The sequence below is a fragment of the Dreissena polymorpha genome, chromosome 13, assembly GCF_020536995.1.
Source record: "Dreissena polymorpha isolate Duluth1 chromosome 13, UMN_Dpol_1.0, whole genome shotgun sequence".
Taxonomy (NCBI): domain Eukaryota; kingdom Metazoa; phylum Mollusca; class Bivalvia; order Myida; family Dreissenidae; genus Dreissena; species Dreissena polymorpha.
The window spans coordinates 32,844,650-32,861,935 of NC_068367.1; the positions used below are offsets into that span (position 1 = coordinate 32,844,650).

Below are 17,286 nucleotides of genomic sequence, written 5' to 3' on the forward strand. Positions count from 1 at the left end.
TAAAAGCATGTGCTAAATAATAATAATAATAATTAATGCTAAATAATGCTCTAACTACACTGAGTATTTTAACTACACCTTTGGTTTACGTCAAGGGGAAGAAATGTTCCGTTATTGTTTTTCCTATTTGTTAAAGATTTAGAACTGTTCCTACCACAAGATGATCAATCATCTTTGCCTATTGACGACATTAATACTTTTGCTTTTTGCCGATGATACGGCCATTATAGGCAAAATACCTGAAGTTCGGTATATTTTAAATAAGCTCCATGAATAATGTGATTTATGAGGTTTAAAGGTTAATATTGATAAAACGAAAATGATATTTTTTCGGAAACGTGGAGGTGTATTAGAATCTCAACATTAGCAATATAATGGGCATCAAATTGAAGTAGTTTATACTTTTAATTATTTAGAGAATGTCTTTAACTATATTGGAAATTTTGTCCTGAATCAAGAGCATTTAGTCTGTAAGCCCCTAAACGCCATGAATATTTTACTATGTAAGTGTAATAATTTAAAACCTATAATTTATTGCCAATTATTGGATACCTTTGTTGGATCTACGTTAAATTATCCAGCAGAAACATGGGGATATTCAAAAGCGAAAGAAATCGAAAGAATACACTTAACATTATGTAAACGAATACTTAATGTTAAACCTAATACTTGTAATGCCACAGTTTACGGTGAATGGGTACATACCCACTATATGTAAAAATATACATCCGCATGTTCAATTATTGGTTTAAGCTTGTATCTACAGATAATATTATTTTTAAAAATGTTAATGAACAATCATTTGATAACTGTTTTAAAAGCCATCGTTCCTGCGTATATACTATTAAGCTGATGTTGGAAACGCATGGTTTTGTTTAATAACGTTCACAATATTAACCCCCAAAGAATGTGAACATAATTGTTTACAACAAAGAATTGACACCTTGACACAAGAATGGTTTGGTACCCTAGTAAATAGCTCTGTTTTAGAAATCTATAGGCAATTTAAACAAATGCTAGAGTATGAAATATATCTGGGTGTTCTCCCCAAAAGATTTTATTTTTGTAGACTGCGCTTGTCGACAAATCCATTGCGTATCCAGTCAGGTAGATATGCAAGAAATAATACACCGAGACAAGAACGATACTGTTTAATGTGTAACATAAACGACATAAAAGATGAATATCATTTTGTAGGTGTGTGCTCAAGATACCAAACCGTAAGAAAAATGTATATCAAACTTAGTATATAAATATTTAGAATTACTAAAATCAAGTAGCAAAGCATAACTTAGTAAACTATCCATTTTTTATATAAGAATCACTCACTATGTGGTCTGAACATTTAAATTATCGTGATATATCTCATACAAACTTATGTATGTCGATTTAATTACGTATTAATACAAACGGAACAATGATTAGCATTTATCAATTGCAGAAAATGTTAATGAATTTTTTTTCTAAATTGTAAGCTGTTTAAAAATACAAATAATCATTGTATGTATATAAAAAATTTTATTAAACACGTCTTTATACATATGTTTTGAAAATTCAAATACATATTCAATATTTGCAAATCTACACAACAGAAATTGTATTTTCATTATGTAAACAACTTTTTCCTAACTTTGTGTTTGTTTGTTTTTGTTTGTTTGAACAACTTCACAAAACACGCAAATATGAATGCCTTATCATGTTGATATATTATTTGTAAATGTATGTGTTTAGACGTATAAGTCTGTCTGTCTTGATGGTAATTGTCGCACTAATCAATTCGCATCTTGATGGACGCAACTGCATCGTTGTCACGTCACTGTATGTTACTTATTGAATACAGTCGTGTCCGGTAATCTTTGCGTCCGGTAATATTGCGCACTTAACAGTTTGTACAATGCGTCTTATTTACTAACATAAACTTTTGATATTCATAGTATCGACCGATGTTTGACAAAATTTCATTATGGACGACATTGTTATTATGCAACTATTTCTATTTGTTATCAGAATCTCCAAGAATTACTAACTTCTTTTTTCAATAGCGGGTAAAATAATAGCATATGTATGATAATAATTGTATTATTTCCTCACACAGTTGTGTCATCGATTTGATCTGAGTTGTAAGCAGAGAACGACGTATGCTTCCTAAGTTTTGCATTTTACCATCAAGTCCAATACTTATAAATGCCCGTCATACGTAAAGACCGCATGTTTTTATCTACAGGAAGTCTGATATTCAAAAATATATCTAATGGCTAAACATATTGCTTTGAGTACGTTTGTCTCAAACACTTTAATAAGCTAATTGAGGTATTATAATAAAGCAAAAGATTACCGACCATCGTCAAAAAAATCGAATCATAGGTACTTTGAGATAAAAGAAGTCTGCTGTGATGCAAACATTAACACAAGGATAACTAATACTATTTAATATTTAAAATAAATATTGCGTAAGCTTACGAGACATTGGAATTATTTGAAAATGAAGTGTTTTATCATTTTTAATTTGCATTCGGACTGCCCTTTATTGAATATTGGCGATATGTTTGTATTTATAAAAGTCGATTATACATGCTCAGTAAAGCATTACATAAATATGTGATTTCGATCCAATGTATATAAGCCAACTAAGTGCACACTTGCAAAACCTATACAATGAAACTGCTCTCGAACCATTAAAAAATAGGAGAACAAAACATAAACTTACCCAATTCTATAAAATTTATAATTCACTAACACCTCCATACTTGTGCACACTTATCCCCTCTAGCGTGGGAGAAAGATCTGCTTATCCACTTCGTAACTCTAACAACATTCGCAGTATCCAATGCAAATCACAACTTTTTACACGATCTTTCCTACCATCAACTATAAACTTATGGAACAATTTACCGGAATCGGTGAGAACGGCTCCTTCTCTCTCTCTGCATTCAACGCAAATCTTAGCAAAGATAAGAAAATAATTCCCCAGCATTTCTACGATGGGGAGCGGACATCTAATATTCTACATGCGCGTTTACGAATGCATTGTAGCAGTTTAAATGAACATTTGTACTCAAAAAACATTGTACAACGTCCATACTGTCAATGCGGTGCGATTGAAGACACATATCACTTTTTCTTCAATTGTCCCATTTATACAGAAAAAAGAGTTATCCTTTTTAACAATCTGTCTAGATTCTTACCCATTACTTTGCAACTTCTTCTTTTCGGTGTTAAAGACGGCTCATATGAAGTAAATTCATTCATATTCAAACATGTTCAGTCTTTCATCCGAGATAGTCATAGATTCTAAACCATTTCTATCTCAGGAACAAACCATATTCTGCTAACGATGCCCCGTTCCCGCAACTGCTTCCTTTTTTACCGCAACTTCTCTTATTCTGAAACTCTACTCTTCCACTGCTATCCCTTTCCTTCTCCACTTATTAGCTCTTATGCTATCTACATTACTCTGTTATACTTTTTGTATTATAAGTTATAGTATTTTTTACATTTCTAACCAGTATGCAATTATCTATCACTGTAATATATTGTTCGTAATTTTGACATGTCTTAAAATAGTTGTTATACGTTTGGTTGTTTACATCATTACAGCAGCGCTTCTAACTGACAGAAGAGAGACATAGTATAAGCCTCGAGCTTCCTTCTCAATTCTGTCCAAATGTATTGTACAGCCTTTATGAAGAGCAATACTGCAATTCTATCTGCCTAGCATATTGCTCAAATATAATATGTATGTTTGTATTGTATTGCTTATATGTACTTTCAATGAACTAAATGCACAAGTGCACAAGAATAGCAAACAACATCGTACATTGGTATCACATTCGAAACTATCACTATCGCAAATCAGATTTTTTGTTGGCCTGGTTTTTTATATTAACGCAAATGGCTCAGATGGCAACATCAGTGCTAGCCCTGCACATATTCGTTACACGATCGCAGTTCGCGGGATCTATTGATAGCGATTACGATATAACTTTACAGGTCATTAATGTAGTTATATATGCATAAGCATTTGTCACATAATCATTCATAGTTCATGGACGACACATAGTTACTAGCAACGTTCATTTCTCTTAAATTACTGATGTGTAGCCTATCATTCGATATCTCGTCATGCGCGTATTGTCATGATGACGAGATTTGCTTTAACTACCATTTTCCCGTGTCGCGCATGGGACAATTCCGTCCCTCTCTATTAATGTTAATTTCTCTGCATAATGTGGGATAGAATATTCAACAACACCATATATCAGTTTCTAATCCAGTTTAATTTCTGACATAACTAATATTTTCAGTTGTACAAATACGTTGTGATTCCTACATGATTGTGTCTTTTTCCATCTGTTCACCTCTTGATCTAAATGCTAACTGACTATTTCCCTTTTACTTTTGCCCCGTGAAACTCAGTTATGAATCCCATTGGTCAGTGTTCTATGCGTGCTTATTGTTAGTTGGCTAGATTACTAAAGATACTGAATCAATGAAGCCCTGGGAACGGGATAAACAAACCACCCAAATATTTACAAGCTTTATCTGTAAAAACACTTTTGCTTGACCAATACAAACATACCCGGCCTTGTGTCAATTATACTATTCTTTAATCTCTCCCTCATCGATAAGCTTATTTGTACATATATGTACTTAGTGACTGTAATGTTTCAATAAAGTAATCCCAAAATATTCCACCTACAAATTCCTACCATAACGTGACACATTGTTTGGCCGTCTCCTACACGTATTTACCTACCTTTTTGTTGTTTCATCAAGTGTTATATCCATATGTTTAAAACAGTTCAAATAAGATATTACTTCATGTTAGTATTTCAAATGCGTGTTATTCAATTTTTGAAATCCGAAACGCATTTCCGAAGTTTTTTAACGTGAGTTTAACAAATATTACCTTCAAATAAACAAATAAACACTTCTAGATAATTCAATGTGAATATTATGTTCTGATTAAAAGCTGACGAAAGTTTGGCTTCATGTACAACGTCGCATCATCCTCGCGAAAAGCGTGAGCTTTAATACTTGATTACTGAATAAAAAGTTCTTTGCGCAGAGAACGTTAAATTTTTTACTTTTTTTTACACAATGTGAAGTGAATTTTTATATGAAAATCCTTTTCTCCTAATTAAAAAATCCTGTATGCTGTCTATATTGCTACAATTGTTGAGATAGGTCAGTATTGATCTGTAAAAAGTTCGGGCATCGTATACATCTCCATGTGAAGTGCTAGTATTCAGCTACCTAACTGATGATTCGCTGATAAGATTATGAAGTAGGCTAGATTTACAGCTAGCATCATGTCTAAGTCCAAGATGATGTTGTCATTCAACTGCGGGGAGGGAAGGGGGGCAGAGTAAGATTTGTTCCACTGTTGGACTGGGGCGGGGGCTGTAAGAACTAAGTGAACTAAGTGTACATTTAATTGTCATATATTGATATGTTTTCATTTAGTAATGGTGCTTTTAACATCAAGAAGTTAATAAAACGCTGTGTATAAAATATGCGTATTCTTTCTGTTAAATGTTTATTAAAATTATTTTTGACATTCAACCGTTTTACAGGTAATAAATTAAAAAAACAATATTCATGTTTTTTCTCACCTAAGCAAGGCTTTTACATTCGATAGTGCTAATCGTGTATGTTAATAATTTGAACAATATATATATATATGATCTGGCGCGAGTTGTCATATCATACCATATTTTATTAAACGAGTTCAGGAATTGTGTTAGTAAGCGAGCCTTTGGCGAGCTTACTTACGAATTTCCTGGACGAGTGTCAGATCTTTTATATCGCATGCTTTTAAATGAGCAAATTAAATAAATATTAACGCAAACATTATGATAAATCCCGAATGTTGTTAACATTTCGTCATTTGACGTTGCAACGTCATTTCAGCAAAATAACAAAATGCGAATGGTCAATCACCGAAAATTAAGCCAATGAAAACGATTAAAATGTTGTATTACACATGTGTAATTAAAAAAATGTAATGGTTGTATTACATGGAAAACAGAGTATAGCATGTGATAAACATATATATGTCATTGCCTCGAATATATAATATGCTATCAACTTGAGGATAATTGTCGCAATCATCAATTCGCATCTTGATGTTCGCAACTGCACCGTTGTTACGTCACTTTATGTTACTCATTGATTGGTAATCTTGCGCACTTCACATTTTGGCATGTTTGTACACTGCGTATTATTTACTTTCATTTACTTGTGTCAGTCCTTTTATCAACCGATGTGCTGATTAAATTGTAGTATTCACTTTCTCAATAGTAACTAAAATAATAACATTGGAAATAATTGTAGTATTTCATGACACATTTGTGTAATCGACTTGATCTCAGTTATAAACAGAAAACGTACGCTACCAAAGTTTGACCTTTTGCCATAAAATCCTGGTAAAGTTTTCAGCGCTCGTCATACACAAAGATCGCATATTTGTATTTACAACAATTCTGATATACCAAAAATATGATAAATGGTTAAACATATTTCTTTGAGTATGTCTTCTCAAAACACATCTGTTAAATACCTTATTGAGGTGTTATAATCAGAAAAATGATTACCGACCATCGCCAAAATATCCAAAGCGTATGTACTTTGAGATTAAAGAAATATGTCGTGATGCAAAACTGAACAATATGATTACTTATAATATTTAATATTTCAAATGGGTAAGTCGACATCATTCAAGTATTTGTTTAACTGAATTTTGTCAGAAGTGCGTAAGCTTACGAGACAAAGGAATTTTTTTTAAATGACGTTTTTATCGTTTTATTTTGCATAAGGCCAGCTCTTGATTTAATATTGGAGGTATGTTTTTTTGTATAAAAGTCGATAAGAATTATATATGCTTAGTAAAGCATTACATTATTAAGTTATTTCGATCCAATGTATATAAGCCTATCTACAAATAAACAGTTCTAGATAATTTCATGTAAATAATTGGTCCTGATGAAAAGCAGGCGAAAATTATCGTGTATATGCAACGTCACAACATCCTCGCGAAAAGCATTGACGGTAATATTTGATTACTGACGGTAATATTTGATTACTGAAAAGGACATTCTTGCCACAAAGAACGTTGAAGTCTTTACTTTTTGTGTCACAATGTGTAGTGTATGTTTTATGAAATATGACAAACCTTATTCTAAATTCTCACAACTATTTTTTGCTGTCTATAGTTCTACAATTATTGATATAGGCCAGTATTGATCTGTGATAAGTTCAGGGATTTTATACCACTTCCCTGTGAATGGCGTAAATGTGGCTGCATGAGCACTGATTAGATGATAAAATAATGGGATGTAATAGATTGACAGCTAGCATCATGTCAAATTCAAAGCCAGGATTTCATCAAGTGTGGCGCAATTATGAAGAACTGTTAATGTTTCATGTTGGGAAACTATGGTTATTGCATGACGCACTACACAAGCAAAATACATTTACGAACTATCAAATCATGAATACAGTATACGTTGGTGTCAGACTTCCCAATCGGCAGTTTCATCGTAACCTGTGACAGATCCGTTACATCGCGATTCGCGTGATCCATAGATCGCGATTACGACATAACTTGTCAGGTCTTTCATGTAGTTATAAATGTATAAGCTTTCCAGTCTATCAGAGGCAACTAGACCGCTGCTTCCGTTGCAGAATTGCCTTTATGGTAACCTGTTAAAATCGCTATGCAACTAAATCATATCCCTTCGTAACTGTTTATGTATGATAACGAACTGAGATATTTAAATTACCTAGTATTTAGCTATCGCGTTGTCTTGGCCGAAGATAAGGGTCAGATGAAACTTCAAAGACTGTGTCAGCGATGAAAATAAGAAATCTTACATTTAACATAACCAATAATAACGGAGGTCTTTGATCCAAATTAAGGTATACGAAATTATGGCCTACGAATCATGAACTGGTAATAAGTTTGTTCCTGATTCGTAAGCGTTGATTGCATACGATCACTTACGGATATTTTTTTGGTCGATGCTGTGTGTGATATTTCGGCTAAATCATGTTATATAGCCGTGTTCTGTCACATTCATGACTGTATAGTTTATTTGACGATCAACACTAAAAAGAAGTATTATTAAGACGATAATAAATAACTGGCATTTTCTTACTAAATATAAATTTTAATGAACAAAAGAGTAGTACATATACATGAAAATCATGTTATGTGTATGTTGGAAATTAGACATATTTATTTCCATACGCTTCTACTCAGTTTTGATAATATATATTCTTCTAAGAACGTCAGGTTACAAAACGGATGAGCATTGCAGATTCATTAACAAGTCTTATATAAGTCAGCATACACTTGAGGCTCTCGCTCCGGATTCATAGAGCATGTAACTGCGCGGGGAGCATAAAATATATTTGTTGCTATTTAATAATTGTGATGTCAACATAAGAAAGATAAATATAACGCTTTGTATAAAACATGTTTAATCTTTCTGTTTAAGATTTATTTAAATATGTTATCGGCATCAAACAGTCAAGCAAGTAATCAATACATACAATCACATACTCATGTATTTTGTTTTCACCTACGCAAGGCTGTTTGTTTGGATTTTATTAATTTTGATAAGTTATTCTTCCTTAAGATTATTTTTTTAATGAATGATCAATATTCTCGTCAAACATGTTTTTGAAATGTCTTTAAAATAAATAATTTAATGAATTATGTATTAATTTCTATGACGTAATTGCAAAGGAAAAACATAACGTACAACATACGCTTGCATAATTAAAACAATGCTATTGTAACTACGATTTACATATTAATTTAACGTAAGTTATTGAACTTTATTTAACAAACCATGACGGGGTCAGAAATTGCATTTTCAATTTATAATATTCACATTTTCTCACGCTTTTTATAAGCGCCGATAAACAAAGGTTATTCAAATATAAATCAGACCAACGGTATTAATGTTTATTGTGAAAACTATTATGACTGCACAATAAATTTAACTGAATTAAATTAAAAGTGAATTAAAAGAAAATAATATAGTCTTTTTTAACTACATTTTAATTTGAATCTTCAAAATGCTTACTCAATTTTATTTCAGCATTGTATATCATTTTCCTTTACAGAGTGTGGCGGGGTCCTGACAGATCCATTTGGCGTCATCACGAGCCCCAACTACCCGTCGAATTACAACAGTAACGTTCAATGTACCTGGGTCATCAACGCATCCGAGGGCTATCAGATAAATGTTCATACTTGACATTTTGATTATTGTTCAATCAACCGACAACAATCATACTATTTTAATTTTTGTGTGGCATTTAATAAAGCAAGTCGATCATATTATCATAACATTTGAAACTAAAAACAAATCCATTATAACTCCAAAATGTGTTACAGGTACAGAGTTCCACCACAATAAATTCACACTATATAACTTGTCTTTTGTGTTTTCAGGTGAACTTTACAGACTTTGCTCTGGAGGACAGCTCCGAGTGCGATTATGACTTCCTGGAGCTCTTTTACGGACCTAACGCCTCCTCTCCGTTAGTCGGGAAGTTCTGCGGGACATCGCCACCTTGGCGATTCCAGTCGCAGTCGAACTCTGTCCGTATTGTCTTTTCCACAGACTCCAGCGATAGTGCGAGGGGTTTCAATCTGACGTACACGTTCTCCGTACAAGGTAGGAATCATTATAAGAATGCTCCCATTTGCGTGTCGATTAAAAACAAAAATGTGTTATAAATCAAAATCTACACCCTTTCAGATCTATTAAACCGCTCGACTTTCTTTGATTACCTTCATATTTTCGTATATTTATTTCTGAAAATCCATATGAACAGATCCGTTACATCGCGGTTTGCGGTAACAAACGGATCGCGATTTTAATATCACTTGTCATGCCATTCATGTAGTTAAATATGTATAAGCATATAGAGGAAATTTGTTCATGTCAGTGTAAAATCTTTGTTATTTCACGAGTGATCATAGAAAATATATTTTTCTACGGTCACGAGTGAAATAACAAACGATCTTACACTGACATGAACACATTTTCTGTTTCTTTTATGCCCCTTTTTCAAGAAAATAATTAACAGCCGTTTCCCTTTCGCTGAAAAGTTACCCTTTCTCGGAGTTTCTCCCGTGGAGTGCCTCAATACATTTCAAAACACAAAATGACGTCATTAGTGTGACGAAATGACGTCATTATATCAGCGAACTTTTCCAGTTCAACTCTTTTACAATGTAAATCAACGGTGAAAAAGCATAAAATAAAATGAAAATTTGTTGGAATCGGTGGAATGTCGATTTTAATTCACTCGTGATCATAGTAAATATATATAAAATTATTTATGATAATCTAAAAATTGAAAAAGGAGTTCCGAAAATTGTTCTTTTCACCGGTGAAAATAACAATTTGTTATTTTCACTAGTGTTATTTCGATGCAGAAATGTCATATTTTATCATTAGGTATAAAAGAAAGTTGGGTAATCTCCAACACGTATTTATCTACCTTTTTGTTGCATCAAGTGTTATATGCATTTCTTTAAAATTGTTCAAATATGATATTATTCCATGAATGTATTTTCAAATGCGTGTTTTTCATTTTTTTAATTCTGATATGATTTTCCGAATTCAGTTAATGTGATGTTAAAAAGTATTATAGGGTAACTCGCCCTTGAGTCGATTTCGCCCTTGAGTCGGACATTTTTATCTATGTAATTTTCAAAGATAAGTTTTGTTTAGCACGATTTGTGACGTTATAATGAATACTTTACCCTTCATTCTCAAAACAAATAAAATTTCGAAATAAAATGTTATCAAATATTATCTCACGATTAATTTTGATTCGTTACAGTATTAACAATTTCTGGTGACGAAAAATTCAGAATTTTCAATTATCGATTATCTTTATACCATCGGCATTTTGGTAAAATACGCGTCAGCTTATTCACAAATGACTCAATATTGAAAACATAACCTTATTCTATAAAAATGAAAGGTAATTTTCAGTTGTTCGCTCAGTTGTATAGGTTTTATAGTAAACAATTAATTACAACTCAAGGCGAACGCAATTCGCCCTTATGGCGAACATGCGTTTATGTACTGGCAGAGGCACACGAATGAGAAATTAACAACAAATTCATTCAAATTATCATGACTCAATTTATAAACAATCCAATAGCTTACAAACAACAAGGATCGCATAATGTTTAATCTTTGTATTTCTGTACTTTTCTTTGTTACCCCCAGTGCTACAAATGGTTCCGTTGTTGTAAAGGTCGGATAGACACTTCTAGTGACCATGTCAATTTTCCTCTTTGTATAACATATTTTCGTCAACATGCTGACAAAATAACGCACTTAAAAAAATCAACACATGACTGTCATAGTTATGTCATGCAATTTTGAAAATAAAACTACCGTAACAATATGTGTGTGTCGAAAGCACATGGACTTTCAGCTGCTAAACTTAGTCATCATTTTGACGTTTAGTAATGCTTTACAAGTCCTTTTTTCTAAACAATGGTCCAGTAGGGATATGTTTTTATATAAATAACACAACTGATTTATTAAATCTCCTATATTTATATTTACATACTAAATATATTTCTGTCTAATTTTGAAAGCGTTTAACTATTCACTTTGTGCATGTGTGGCAAAGAGTTTGTTAAAATGCAACGAAAAGCAATGAAGGTTTTTAAAGATGATGGTCTCGCGCGAAAATTATGCGGTGCAGCATACAATGATAAATACATAAAAATTAGTAAATCGATGTTTCCATTGTTGATGACATTATATTGTCGATTTGGCTTAACATATATGAGTTCATTGATGAATTAAGGGTCATTAAACATTCATTTACAGATCTCTTTTACATGGGCTGTTATGAGGACAGTAAAAACCGAATCCTTGCAGATTATGATTACCATTCTGAGTCGAACTCACCAACCGAGTGTTCAAACAACTGCAGCCACTACAAGTTTTTCGGAGTGGAGGTTGGTTGTAGATTTAACATAGCACACCTATAGCGTAGACATTAACTCAATACAAAGGTGTAAAAAGAAATCCTTGAGCTATAAAAATTAAATATATTATAATGTATCCCAATGTGTCCCCTATTTGTGGTACATTTTGTGTTTAACATGCTTATTATCGTTGTGAATGTATAAAGAATTACATGCTCGTATTTCACCTTGATAATGTCTCTATTTTTCAGATTGGCAGAAATATGTCATCTAAGCATGTATACATTCAGTAAACATAAACTGAAAAAGTGATGATCCCTTTTAACAATAAAATGTTTAGACAATTTTCAATTGCTTATTCGTAAACAACGGCGTTGCTATCAATATTGTTTATTCTGATTGCACTTAGGCGCGGACTCATTGCCTCTGTGGTAATACGCTTCATTCTACAACTAAAAAGCCAGAGTCAGAGTGTTCCTTCATTTGTTCGGGCGACAGAAGCCAGATATGTGGCGCTGATTGGAGGATTAACATATACAGTCATGGGGGTAAATATACAATTTTTCCCCAAGATGTATATAAGTACATAATACGTGTTTAATCGCGTGAAGCAATACAGATAGTTAAACCCTTGTCGAAACAATAAGTCATATAACGCTATGAATATAACATGTAAAACGTGTATTTCTGATTTAGGCAAGTATCATGGTTAAACACATGTCCTATTTAGGATGCTTAACAGTTTACATGTCTAAAAGGCGTGTTTAAATTGCAAATGATTCTACATATATCAATAATATTTTTACTATGTAGAACTAAATACAGTATGCTCAAACTGGCCGTGAAAGTCTTTTACAGACTGAAAGGTGTTTGGATATTCTCAGTATCAATTTAATTGGCAAACATTGATGATTCTGTATTTAAAAAAATGGAATGTAGTTAATTTGCAATTATCGAACAATGATTCACCATTGTATATTTGATTTACTATATGTGGAAATCAATTAATCCCCAGGTACAAACAACATTTATGTCGCATGAATATTCGCGTACCGACACAAGTTTTAAGGTAATTATCTAGAATGAAAATAAATTGCCCATTTGATGTCGGTTTTGTTGTTTGTTTTTTATCTCAATTGACTAGCGGAAAAATATGTTTCATTAAGGTCAAACAAATCTATTGGTGTTTAAATTTTATTTCGAATGCCTTTATCTCCAAATGCTGCTTTTTCAATGGACCTTAGGGAAAAATCGCTTCACGATGAACAATTGAATTCAAACTTGACAATTGAGAAGAAAAGGCTAACTCCATCCCGCACAATATAGTTTGTAAAGGTTACGGGGACAGCCAATATCTACTTGGTATTTTGTGAAATTATGATATTCCGACAAGCAAGGAACGTACTTTAACGCTAATAGTTAAATGCACGTATCCAAAGAATAACATCGCATTTTATGGACATGTAATTGATCCGGTGATTTCATTAAACAAGCGCGTTTTCAAAATTTTGACATAAGTATTCGTATTCATTACCATTCTGTCCTGTCTGATTACGTTGGCAATTATTATACCCACAACACGCAAAACAGATATGCCAGGAAAGAGTATTGATTCATGTAATATTGGTTATTCAACCACTGCAAAAGTTAAACGTATTAATTGTTGATTATTAAAGAAAGTAAAAAATTATTATTAAGAATCAACGAAAAAAATACTAAATTTCTTTATTCCACTAATGTAAAATTCATATATTGAAAACCTTAAACAAACATGGAAATAATTGACACATATTGACTCATTTTCGTGGTAAAATGTAAATGTGTTGCAAAATCGCTCAGTTGTACTCCTCGTGTATCATACATTCAAGTATAACGTAAATAAGGAGTGATCATCTAAAAACAAATTGGGTTTCACTGGTTTTGATTTAATATATTTTGAAAATGTGTAAATATTTCGTTTGTTTTATATGCGTATCCTTCAATAATGGCCGTTCAAGCAAATAGACGTATTTGAAATCCATTTTACAGTATTTGTAACCTAAGAAGACATGTACTTATACTTACTATCAAATCATGGACACACCACATGTTTTCGTTGTCAGATTGCCCACTCGGACGTACCGGAGTAAACTGTTCCAAGCGATGCCATTGCCGTGTGAACCCATGCGACAATGTTACGGGTACATGTGGAAACGGTGGCTGTAAAGACGGATGGAAAGGAATGGCGTGTAATGAAAGTAGGTTTTCAATGGATATTAATGAAACAAGAAAGCACAAATTAAACAAACAGCTAATATATGCAAACAAGATATATAACGTCCGCATATAATGCTCTAAAATCTGTAAACAAATAGACCATTTTAGATTCGTTCATTTGCAAAGATATATATGAAAAATACTTCCGCTTCCGGTGTGGCTGGTCGATGTTTTCTAAACGCCATAATAAATTGTGAAACACATTTAAAATAGTGAGATTCTGATATAGTGTACAAGGGTTTTGATTGGATATATGTGTGTGTCGCATGTGAGTCTCTATCATCCTAGATACATTTCAACTGAAAAGTTGCAATAATAGCTATAATACCGGCTAAAATAAATGCATGTTTACATTTTTTCTTTGTTTTGGATTTTCGACAAGCGCAAAGTTGAATAACTGTAAATAACTGTGACAAATTGAGAAGTTCTCACTTCGGCCGTTTCTCCATGACCCGTCACGCATGAGTGAGACGCCATCCTCAGAATAAAGCGCGCATGTAAATCGGTCTAACTAATCACGTCCCGTTACACGCATGGGGAAGAACATAGAGAAACGCAGAGAGAAACGCAAAAAAAGTAGTTATTCGGATTAATGAGAAAGACTTAAAGTAACAACGTCAGGGTTCAAGCGGACATGTAAATGATGAAGTAAGTGACATTCTTTCGCAAACATATTCAGTGCTTTACCCTGCTGATAGTGACAGTGACAGTTCTTCATCGCTCCAGTTTTTGATTTAAGCAAAAAAACTCCACCTGTAATGGCGGATTCACACTCAGATATAACAATCGGTGGGGAAGGATTTGAACAATGCGTACGAGAACAGTTTAGTTTTCTTAGGACTTCCATTTCATTACAGAAGCCAAATCATAATAACGAAACGCCTTAACGAATATGGAACAAGAATGGGGCGTGCAGAGAACCTGTACACAGAACACAGCAAGTCTATAGAGTTTGCGCATACGGAGATAATAGACATTAAGAAAGAGAACACAAAACTCGGCACCCAGTGTTTATCCGTGCAAAATCGCTCGCTGATGCAAATCAAATTATATCAAATCTACAAAAACGACAGGCAGAATTTGAACGACAGGCTGTCATAACAACTTAAGACTAGTGGGATATCATGAGCGTGACCATGCAAACACAGAAGAGACGCTAAATATTGTTAGAACAGTACTAGAAAAGGACTTTAAAAGGTCTGACATACACGTCGAAAATGCATACAGAGCAGGCCAAAAGCAATCCGGGAAAATAAGACAAATCGTATTTAAAGTACGATCTTTTAACGACAAACTGTCCATTTTCAACTCCAAAAAGGCCGCGCTGGACAAAAAGAGTTTCTACATAACCGACGACCTGTCTGAAACTGACAGACAGACATAAAACCTGTGATAGAGCAAGCTGTGCGCGAGAAAAAACAAGTTTGATTTAGTTACGGAGCGCTTTTTATCGAAGGGGAGCGCTATCGCACCCTGATTCCAGAGACGTCCTGCAAATCTATCGCAAAAATAGGATACCACCCAGCTATGTGCCGAAACAATTAAAATCTCGACATGGAATATTAACGGATGGACACAAAATAACCATTTACAAAGGGAAGATATATTAAGTAAACTAAATGCTGATATCAGTTGACTAACAGAAACGAAATTAAGATCAACGGATACTATTTTAATAGAGTTCTACAAGCCATATTTGTTTAACAGGGAGCATTTAAAGAAAACTGCAACATGTGGATCAAGAGGCGTTGCGATTCTTATTAAAGACACGATTGAAGAAAATTTCTACGTAACGTGTGCTAGCAGAACTTTCGAAGGCATCCTAAGCCTTAAGCTTACGAATCATCATGTGTAATTGTCATTACAGTATGTTATCTACCCCCTGAAGGCTCAGAACGAGGCCAGCACGAGGACGAATTCTTTGATCACCTAACGGGCATTATATACCTACACTCAAATGCGGACTGCTTATTGTTTTGCGGTGACATAAACGGACGAATCTCGGATTTAAACGACACCATCGTAAATATAGATAATGTGCATGTCAGAAAACCAATTAACTTTACAAAAAATAGGCACGGTTAATCATTTGTAGAATATTTAAGAGGAGCGAAACCGTGCGTATTAAATGGACGCATTTCTCCGGAATATGACAATTTCACGTATTTCTACTAAAGGGAAAGCAGTGGTAGACTACATATTCACCCCACACTCGAATATCGAATTATTTAACAGATTCGAGGTACATACCGTAAAAAAAAGCCATCAGTGCGACATTAAACCGGATTGCGCAATGCAATTGTACTATGTTGTACTATAACTGTTAAAACATTTATCAATACTGAAACAAACAGAACCAACGGAACGTGCACTGACAATAATAATAATCCAATAAATGGGAAGAGGTTTAATTACGACTCAATACCAGCGCAGTTTATCGTAAACAACAGACTGATAGAAATGATCGATAAAATACAAACGTGTTATTTGCGCCAAAGTGAAATCGATAATTTATATAGGGAAGTTTGTGACTTATACTATGAAACACTCCTTGCAAAAGTAAAACACAGTAACATGTCAAAACGATCAAAAAAGGGCTTCCGTCATCAGTCGAAACCGTAGTGTAACAGTGAACTTGACTCTCTCTTCAAAGATGTGTGTGAAAGTGAACATGCATTTCTAAAGTGTAACAGTAACAAACGCAACAAACTTGAATACAGGCGCCCGTATACATTAAAGCAACGTCGTTTCGATAGGGAAATTAAACGATGTAAGCGGCAGTTTGAAAGGGAAAACCAAATTGAACTGGAATTTATATGCACGGAAAACCCAAAATAATTTTGGCGCCATATTAAGGCGCTAGGCCCTCGACGAGACTCCAAAATACTCATGGAAACATTCGACGAAGATGGTAACATAGTAACCGACAATAAAAGTTTCCTTCAAATTTGGGAGAGAGAATTCCAAAAACTTTTTGATAAAGCGGAAGCATTCGAAGGCGCAAACTTCGATGAACAATTTTACGAGGAAGTAAAGAAGTTTAAGTTGGA

The 17,286-nt window shown here is 33.6% G+C and overlaps 1 protein-coding gene across 1 annotated transcript in view; it reads left to right on the plus strand.

Annotated features, from left to right (window-relative positions):
- LOC127854562 (multiple epidermal growth factor-like domains protein 10) overlaps positions 1–17,286 on the plus strand; it is a 70,621-nt gene that overhangs the window by 40,779 nt on the left and 12,556 nt on the right. Inside the window, exons 7-11 of the mRNA XM_052389626.1 lie at positions 9,136–9,257; positions 9,467–9,692; positions 11,880–12,010; positions 12,390–12,528; positions 14,083–14,217. Coding sequence (XP_052245586.1) covers positions 9,136–9,257; positions 9,467–9,692; positions 11,880–12,010; positions 12,390–12,528; positions 14,083–14,217 — 753 coding nt within the window. The remainder of the gene's footprint in view (positions 1–9,135; positions 9,258–9,466; positions 9,693–11,879; positions 12,011–12,389; positions 12,529–14,082; positions 14,218–17,286) is intronic.